At 42.2% G+C, this 8,892-nt stretch overlaps 2 protein-coding genes across 2 annotated transcripts in view; both read left to right on the top strand.

Moving 5' to 3' along the window:
- Window positions 1-3,873, top strand: part of LOC102297687 (formin-like protein 7) — a 9,815-nt gene extending 5,942 nt beyond the window's left edge. The window contains exons 7-13 of the mRNA XM_042213657.1: window positions 181-231; window positions 672-782; window positions 994-1,110; window positions 1,979-2,095; window positions 2,380-2,419; window positions 2,607-2,661; window positions 2,780-3,873. Of these exons, the coding sequence (XP_042069591.1) occupies window positions 181-231; window positions 672-782; window positions 994-1,110; window positions 1,979-2,095; window positions 2,380-2,419; window positions 2,607-2,661; window positions 2,780-3,518 (1,230 nt within the window). The 3' untranslated portion in view covers window positions 3,519-3,873. The remainder of the gene's footprint in view (window positions 1-180; window positions 232-671; window positions 783-993; window positions 1,111-1,978; window positions 2,096-2,379; window positions 2,420-2,606; window positions 2,662-2,779) is intronic.
- Window positions 3,874-5,563: 1,690 nt separating this feature from the next.
- Window positions 5,564-8,416, top strand: atf4b (activating transcription factor 4b). The gene is made up of 3 exons (XM_005946182.3): window positions 5,564-5,769; window positions 6,459-6,914; window positions 7,024-8,416. The coding sequence occupies exons 2-3, from the start codon at window positions 6,563-6,565 to the stop codon at window positions 8,019-8,021; spliced, it is 1,350 nt and encodes a 449-aa protein (XP_005946244.1). The 5' UTR covers window positions 5,564-5,769; window positions 6,459-6,562; the 3' UTR covers window positions 8,022-8,416.
- The last annotated feature ends 476 nt before the right edge of the window (window positions 8,417-8,892 follow it).

Here is an 8,892-nt window from a genome sequence, read left to right as displayed (position 1 = left end):
AATGTTGGTCCAACCCAGCAGTAAACAGCAGGAATACTCAGCTCTGTAAAATGTTGGACTACACTCAGATTTTTGTTCATACTCAAGCACATCATGCAACTACAACTTGAGAGGAAGTGGGTCGTTGATTCTCAGACCACAAACCGGACTAACAAACTTTTCTTTTCATCTCATCTCCAGGAATCCCCCAGCAGCAGCACTATCTCAGGGAGAAACTCTTCGCCTTTACGAGTATGAGAGTTGGTCCTTGGATGCACGCCATCACAGCGATTAACAGTGCAGAAAAGCATGCGCTCATCATTAAGAGATGGAATGACAGATAATAAAGACTTTACACCACACTTATATTACGTGTCGAGCACTGACAAGCACACTTTATCAAGGTCAACCCACAAAGGGAATTTTTGGGATTATTTTTAAGCATTAAGATTAGTAATAAAAATATTTCTTGTCTGTAAAAAACCTAATATGCCACTGGTTCCAGAAATGACTTCCTGATCCAACCTGTTCCATTTATTCCTTTTGAAAAATGCTTTTTTATTTCCATTAGTTCTGTTTTTATTCCCTTTTCTGGATTTGGTTTTGTCTTTGGAGGATTGATCTGTTGAAAGATCTGCTTCTGGCTAAATGCTAAATAAATGTGTAATTTGCACTTTATTTTTTTGCCACAGAATCCAGATCTGCATATTAAACAGCCTCCTCCTCCCCCTCCTCGGCCTCATCGTTTTCAAAGTCCCCCCCAATATTATGAAACACAGTCTTCAGCGAGTCAGAGATACGAGGTAAGTGCTCCATGCTCGACAAGATATTTCCCTCATGTCATAAATGTAAAGACAGACTTCTCTGAGACATCTGAATGTGAATTGTAATATTTTCTAAGCTGGAGCTAAATAAGTATTACAATAAGAGGACATAAATAGGACCTGACTCTCTCTAGTTAAAATAGTATTATATGAAATATTTGTCTTATGTTAACTTTTTGTGTGTGACTAGAACAAGCCAGAATGTCAGTCCCCACCTTCCCCTGCAGGCTCCATGCATCTAACTCCTGTCTCACAGGCTCGTTCTCAGGAATCACTGAACGTCACTGGAAACAACTACAGTACACGGGTAAACTGCAAATTAAAAGTCATGCAATATGGATACAGACTTCTCTCGGGTTTCACAAACTAATGCTACACAGTGTTTATATGTTTTTACATTATCTCCCTCCTGCTCTACCATGCAGGTCCATAGCAGCTCACATATTTTTTTGTGAGTTAAAATTTCTGAAATTTGTCACAACAGCTGGTGACGGTCCACTGATTAACTTGTCCAAGTTTCAAGTCTGTACGTTGAGCTACCAGCTGATCGCTTTTAAAAAATATCTCTGTGCTTCATCACGCTATAAAGTCACAGTTTTTTATTGAATTTCATAAGCCACAAATTCTTTTTCAAGCATTTACATTCAAGGCAACCGGCCTCTTTGAAGAAGTGGGTTTTCTTTCATGATCTGTACTGTTGAAAGGCCTGCCAGTCCTGAACACCAAGTCATTTTAAAACTAAGGCACTTGGATTTTATATCTAGTAGTATATATAAAATCTTCTTAAAAACGAAAGGTTTCTCCCACGCTAAGTCCAGATGAACAGAATCAACCTTTTTGGGACTACACAGACTTATCTCCCTAATCTGGACCCATTGTATAACATCAGTGACATAAATGTATAAACCCTGACATAAGAGGAAAAATCAGTTGAATTGGATTTCTCCTCTGTGTACCACGTCTGTGACTAGCAATAACACAACTGTGAGAGACAAGCGGCTTTCACGGCTGGAAAATTTCCACAGCAGAGTCACCTGTGAAACTCATGGAAATAATAATGATCTTGAAGTTGATTATAACAATTTCCAGCTATGGAAATGGCTTATTTTATTTACCTGAACTGGAGTATTCCTGTTATAGGAAAGCTGACAACCAAAATATTATGTCCATTACAGAACACACCACCACAGCTTCCACTGAACCCACCATCATCACACTCAGTGTCTGGAGGATCAGTGCACTCTGAGACACCTCGGTACCTCGAGATCCTTCAGGATGATTCAGAGGAGTTGGTGAGAGAGACAGCGCACCCTGCAGTTATACGACACGCACGCTTCATAATATACACATGTATTAAAGTTGTCTTTTGGTTACTGTTACGGTAAAAAGGACATGGATGTAAGTCAGTTCATTGTTTTTACAAATGACAAGTTGGTGTTTGCAGACAAATGCATGACAAAGATCAGGGTTTTCCTGTAAAGTCTACCTGATCTTTTATCTAACTGTGATTTAGTACAATGTGATCTTTCCCTCGTCAGCGAGTGATTTTCATATAAAAATGATCTGTTTTCCTCAGGACCTCAGCGGGCTATTGACCTGGTTCAACAGAATGATAAGTAAGGAAAAAATTTGTTTCATAATTGCCTTGAAAAAAGGCATTTTTATTCTTTCTTTTATTCCAAGAAGTAGTAATTAATGTAAAAAACATGAAAAAGATTTGTGAAAAATGATCCTTGCTAACACAGAGCATTATTATATTGTTATGTCCAGTTTATTGTATTCATTTCTGTGCAATCATTTCAGCGTCCTCTGATTCGTCTTTGTCACTCTATGGTGTCAGCAAAGAGGATGAAATGAGGTAACCAAAAACATGAAAATCTGCATAAGCGTGATGATGGAAGTCAGCGAGATAAGCTGTTGTGTACCTAATTACATGAGCTACAACTTTTTGTCTCTTCTGTCACTGCTCTTTGAAGCTCAATCAGTCAGAGATCCATGAATGTTGCAAAGGCTTGGCGTCTCTACAATCTTCTAATGAGTAAACGAAAAGAAGACCTGCAGAAGATCATCACAGATTTCCATTCCATCTGTGAGAAGCTAAACAAGATCAAGAAGAACAACAAAATCATGGGTATTGCCGGAGGGACCACGGCTTCTGTGGGAGGGGTAGCTGCAGTGGTGGGGATTGTCCTAGCTCCGGTGACCATGGGTGCCTCGCTGATTGCGACAGCTGTCGGCGCTGGCATGATTGCATCTGCTGGAGGTATGGGCGCTCACGCCGCTATAGTCAGCAAGAAGATGGTGACGAGGACGGCAGTTGAGAAACTGGTAAATGACTACATGGAAGGTGTCGCTGATCTGGAACGCTGTCTAGATTATATTATCTTCACAGTGATGGAGCTGCGAAGGCACGGCATTGCTAGGTTAAAGAGTGCAGGCGCTCATCTGGATGCGGTGAGGATGTTATACATATTATGTGATGGAAAAAGCAACACAGACATTCATGGGGGGAGAGCTGCACAACCAGGTGGGACGTCATCTGAGAAATTACTTCAAGCTTTTACCAAGGAAATGGATCTTTATTTTACAGAAAAGAATGGTCAGAAGCTGAAGAAGTCAAATAAGAGCATTTTTTCGGGTAAAGTTTGCCTGCTGGTTGATGGTCTACAGGAAGGACTGGATTATCTGATTGACATGTGGAAAAAGTTATCTTGAATCAAAGAACACTGTGTTTGTCCTTTGTGTGTGTGTGTGTGTGTGTGTGTGTGTGTGTGTGTGTGTGTGTGTGTGTGTGTGTGTGTGTGTGTGTGTGTGTGACAGAGATGTGAAGTGTGTTTGACTTGACTCCTTTTTGATTGATTTGAAAGTTCCTGTACATTTACGTCACTGTAAAAATGGAAATGCTTATGTTGGAGTCACTACTGAAGTCCTGATAACAATTATGATTAAATATATAAATTAACAAAAGTTACTCTTGTATGCATTTAATCGTGTGGTATCAATAAACAGTACTGCATCACCTGCAAAGTTGAGTATCAGTAATTACTTTTTATTTTTTTTAGGACACCAGTCAGCGACAGTGGCTGCAGTGCAGAATACAAACAATGGCAGAAATCATAAGGATATGCTGCAGAAGGATATCACACTCCTTGCTTTAGCTTTAGCTTCACAACATACACCTTGTTTTCTTCACCTCGCTACACCTGTGTTATGGTATAACTGGAAAAAAGATGAATGTTTGACTCATTAAGCGCAGCACTCCCTCAGAATTCGGATAATCTCAAGGATATTGGGGTTATTCAAAGAACCTTGTTCACCTTGTAGTTTTCTTACGGAACCTTTAATAGCTCAATTTAGGAAAAATAAAAAGGTTACTGGAGGAACCTCTATTAATGCTTGAGGGGCTCCTGCAGGAACCTTATTAAAATGCTTCCATCAAGATCCTTTTATAAAGTTCAGTGCAGGACTAACTGATGCTGACGAGGCTGATAGTTGTATAGTTGAAATCATTCAAAATATAACAATTTCAAATCTCAATATTTTCATAATATAGATCATATGTGCATTATAGTGCCAAAAGCATTCACTTATCCATTGGATCACTGAATTCAGGTGATCCAGTCACTTTCATTTTCATAGGTGTATAAAATCAAGCACCCAGGCATGCAGACTGCTTCTTCAAACATTTGCTCTGTTTGCAAATGTAATTATGGTGTTGGGTCGTTTTTCAGGAGTTGGGTTCAGCCCCTTAGTTCCAGTGAAAGGAACCCTTAATGTTTCAGCATACCAAGAGATTTTTGACAATTTCATACTCCGACTTTGTGGGAACAGTTTGGGGATGCTCCTTTCCATAACTGCGCACCAGTGTACAAAGCAAGGCCCACAGAGACACGGATGAGCAAGTTTTTGTGGGATATCAAACGGGAGATATCACATGGAACCCTACAGATTAAGAATGGGAAGTCACTCAAGTTCATATAGATGAGAAGGCAGATGAGTAAATACTTTTGGCAATATAGAGTACCTTTTATGCTGACATAATGCTTAACAGCTTACTAGCTTTAGGTGGCACACTTAGTTGAATGTTATGAGAAGAAAAGCATTGTCATTAACACCAGTCAGACCAGATAATTAATCATAAACGTCCCACCTGTGGGACCTAGACCTTGTGGTGAACACTGTGTGGAATGAGCATGTGCAATCACACAGACACACAGATACAGACTAATGCAATCTAGCACAAACAGAGTGAGGAACTGCTTTTCCACTGAGCTGTGGCCTCCAGCAACCCTCACCCAATCCCACATACACTATAATAACCGTCAGGACTGTTATTACACTCTATAATCACTCCCTCTGGCATAATGATGTTTTTATTTATTTGTTTTGGGGTTTTTTGTTACTATTTATTCTTTTTTGATGGGTATAGGAGGGATGCCAGTGGCACTTGTGTAACAACAGCACAGTTCATCCTTTTCAATTCTGTTAAAAAATTAACCACCCAAAAGTAGTTCTTTGAAAAAACCTTCCTGTTAGAGGAAACTTTATAATAAAGCTATTGCTATGTTATTATAACAATTAGTCAGTTAGTCGCTATCTATACAGATAAATGGCAGTTACGCTTATATATATTGAAAGATGTGGTATTAATAAATACTGCGTCACTTTCAGAAGTTTATTTTCAGTGACTACTTTTTCAGACAGCCAGCAGACAGTGGGTGTGACGCGGATTGATAATGTGGGCACGGCGGATGCATATTGCCACTCCTTGCATCAGCTCTATATCGCGAACTGCTCACAACTATCGCCATTTTCCCTCCTGCGGAACAGACAACGAGCAGACATTGTTGGACACCGCGCTATTTGCCGAAATGGCAGTGTGAAATTGTGCCGCGACCCAGCAGCAGCCAGCAAAACAGTGCATCCAGCCAGTGCACTGAGTCACTTCTAATTCAGCAAAAATGTCGTAAGTATTATTTTTTAACATACCAGCTGTCGGGGACAACCGTCTGGCCTGGGAGCCGGTCTGACGAGTCTGCTGTTATGTTTTTATATATATATATATGCCATACCATGCCATACAGTTATTTAATAGAACGCTAAACACCTTTATTTGAAACTATTAAATCAAATGACGACAAAACTGAAGTGACGCAACACGTGTTACTGTCACGATTTGTAACATTTGACGCAGTTTTCGCAAATAAGCTCGTAACATTGTATCTGTGAAAACGCTAAACCCTCTCTCACGCTGATTAATCAAACTTGTGTTCTCATGCCGGCCTCCGAGCGCCAACGTGGCACTCAGAAAATGGTTCGTTTCCTCTTTGTGTCAAAATGGCGGCTCGCTGCAGGCGGACTGAGAACAAAAGTGTAGCTGTTTTGTTTTTTTGTGGGGAGGGAGACGGACTTTTTGACCTCGCTTGCTAGCAGACTTACGTCAGAGTCATAAGACTGGGAGCTGCGCGGAAACACGTGATAGATCACTGGTATTGCAGTCTTGGGGGCAGTGTTGGTAAAAATTAAAAGAATTTGACTCAGGATGATTTTGTTTATACTTGGAACTTTCTTTTCTGTAATAAATGTGAAGTGTGTGTGTGTGTCTAAAATGGTGTTCAGGCATTCAAAAACATTTGTTCATCTTTCTGTCTTCAGGTCCTACGTGGAAACCCTCAGCACTGCTGCATTCGACAGCATAATAGAATTCGAAGCTACCCTAGCATTGTCACGCTCCCCATTTGTGACCAACAACAGCCATTATGACCATGATGATGACCAGCTCACAGTTTGGCCAGGAAGACATGGAGGCCCTTCTCTGGGGGCCTTCCTCTCCCATGGCTGACGCCATGGACTCGCTGTTTTTCCGCCCTGACAAAGAACAACAGAAAGGAGGAGGAAGCTTGGAGGGGGATGCTGAACCTGCTTCCCCCCTCACCTCCTCATCGCTGTCGTCTTCCTCTTCTCCTCCGCCCTTCTACTCCCCTCCTCCCTCTCCGCCGGCCCTCCTCCTCCATGGGGACAAAGTCGGGATGGAGTCTGATCTGCTCTTCCCTTTATTGGCCCACCCAGGTCAGCTGACGTGTAGCCAGGTGCTCTCAGGTGACGGCAAAGGTAACGACTTACTGTTGAGTATCACCTAAAAGTTCGGACACCTGATGTCAGAGTGTAACGAAGTATAAATTAATAGCTCATTCATGTTTTGCTTGCTCTGCCTCCACAGAGGATGCGCTCAGTGACTTGGACTGGATGGCTGAGAAGGTGGATCTTAGTGACCTTGACCTGGACTCGCTGATTGGCTCCTGCAGTCCTGCTGAAGAGTCTCACAGCTCTCCAGAAGACCTCCTGGCCTCCTTTGATTGCCCCATGGAGCTCGACTCCCTCCCCCTGCCAGCTCTCTCAACTCCTGTGCTCATGGATCCTCCCTCTGCTTCTCTTTCAAGTACACCGCCCCCTTCATCTTCCACTGTCTGTTCAGATACTGCTGTCATCACTGTGGATGATCCTGAATCCTGCATCGATGGGCAGGAGGTTCCTTCTTCTCCACTTTGTATCCCAGAGCCTCAAGAGGAGCTCGAAATCAAATCAGAGCCTACCTCCCCAGACCCTGAATCCCCCGTAGTAGAGTCTCCCTCCTCCCCTACCTTTACCCTGGACCTTGGCAGTGAAGTGGATGTGTCAGAGAGTGAGGTGAAGCCAGTGGTAGCCACTGTGGTCCCTCAGGTCCCAAAGCTTGTACTCTCACTCTCACCAACTCGCATCGTCCTCGTGCTTGCCCCGAAAAAGGAAGTCGGGATCACCACGGCCACCACGTCAAAGGTCATTTGTTGCTCCCCACCATCCTCCCCTCCAAAAACACCCTCCAGAAGCAGACCCTACCCGGAACCAAATTACAAAGCTAGTCCGCCCTCTCCTAGCACCACCAGTGTCAAGGTCAAGTCCCCACGTGGTGCAGGTGGACCTGAACGTGCAGCTTTGAGGCCTCCAAAAGACAAAAAACAGAAGAAGATGGAGCAGAACAAAACTGCTGCCACGCGCTACAGACAGAAGAAGAGAGCGGAGAAGGACGCCCTCGCTGACGAGCACGTGCTGTTGGAGAGGAAGAACCTAGAGCTGGCAGAGAAGGCCGAATCTATGGCCAGAGAGATCGAGTATCTCAAAGAACTGATGGAGGAAGTTCGAATGGCAAGGCTCAAGAAGGGTCTGAGTGCTGACCCCTAGTGGCAGGACCTAGCAGTGACTGATCATGCGTGATAGGAAGTGATGACTAGAAAGTGGGCTCAGTGGGTTTTATTTTTTTGAAAATGAATAACAGTATAGTTGAAGCTGCATCTGCACTGCATGACTTGGATGCACAAGAAAAGAAGTGTTTGTCAGATGATCACCTTTTATGTATCCAACACTGGTATTAAATATTGAATAGTCACGTAGAAGTAGAAGCAAGTAGTTGAAAATTAAGTAATCTTCTCCCAGTATAAACATATTTTATGTATGTATTTGCGTGTATTTGGACCTTGGTAACCTAGGAACTGACTTTTTAACCTTTCAACTTGTCTATATTATATCACAACCAGACTACATGTATTCTCTCAATAAAGAGTAATAAAGTGCTTAAATGAATTGTGGCAGTTTTTCTTTTTGCATGATGTTGACAAGAGAATGCTTTAACATTAACCAGATGTTGAGTAGGAACTGGTGTTGGTTTCTGAGAATTCTTTCGTTAGTGTTTAATAAGTTTGACCTGAGTCTGAAGCATGAAAGTAATGTGGATGAATACTACAAATATGAGCTTTACTGTAAATTATCTGTTATCTAACTCCAAACAAGGCTGGTCGCTATCTCAGGGTTTTCTTTGAAGCAGAACTGAAGATAATGGGGCCCGCTGATGGTCATGTTGTCAAAACGCATGATTATTCAAGTGACAGTCATGTGAAGTTAATTCTATTTATAAGTTTATAAAAACATCTGGGTGCTGCTTTATTTCCCAGTGCATAACAACACGTTTGATTGGGCAGATTTCTCTACACTGGATACTCTTAATGATACAACCCCAAAAGATGTAATAGTATGTTCAGTCCCTCTGCAGCTCATT

This window comes from Haplochromis burtoni, unplaced genomic scaffold (genome assembly GCF_018398535.1).
Source record: "Haplochromis burtoni strain Fernald_Lab_line unplaced genomic scaffold, NCSU_Asbu1 Contig_464, whole genome shotgun sequence".
NCBI lineage: Eukaryota > Metazoa > Chordata > Actinopteri > Cichliformes > Cichlidae > Haplochromis > Haplochromis burtoni.
Note: the sequence above shows the minus strand (reverse complement) of the source record. Positions and strands in the feature narration are given on the sequence as shown.

What these genes read in the sequence shown, in the direction of transcription:
- atf4b (XM_005946182.3), top strand. Translation starts at nt 6,563, where the DNA reads ATGACCATGATGATGACCAGCTCACAGTTTGGCCAGGAAGACATGGAG. An exon ending in GCTCTCAGGTGACGGCAAAG is followed by an intron (nt 6,915 to 7,023) that starts GTAACGACTTAC and finishes CTGCCTCCACAG; the next exon opens with AGGATGCGCTCAGTGACTTG.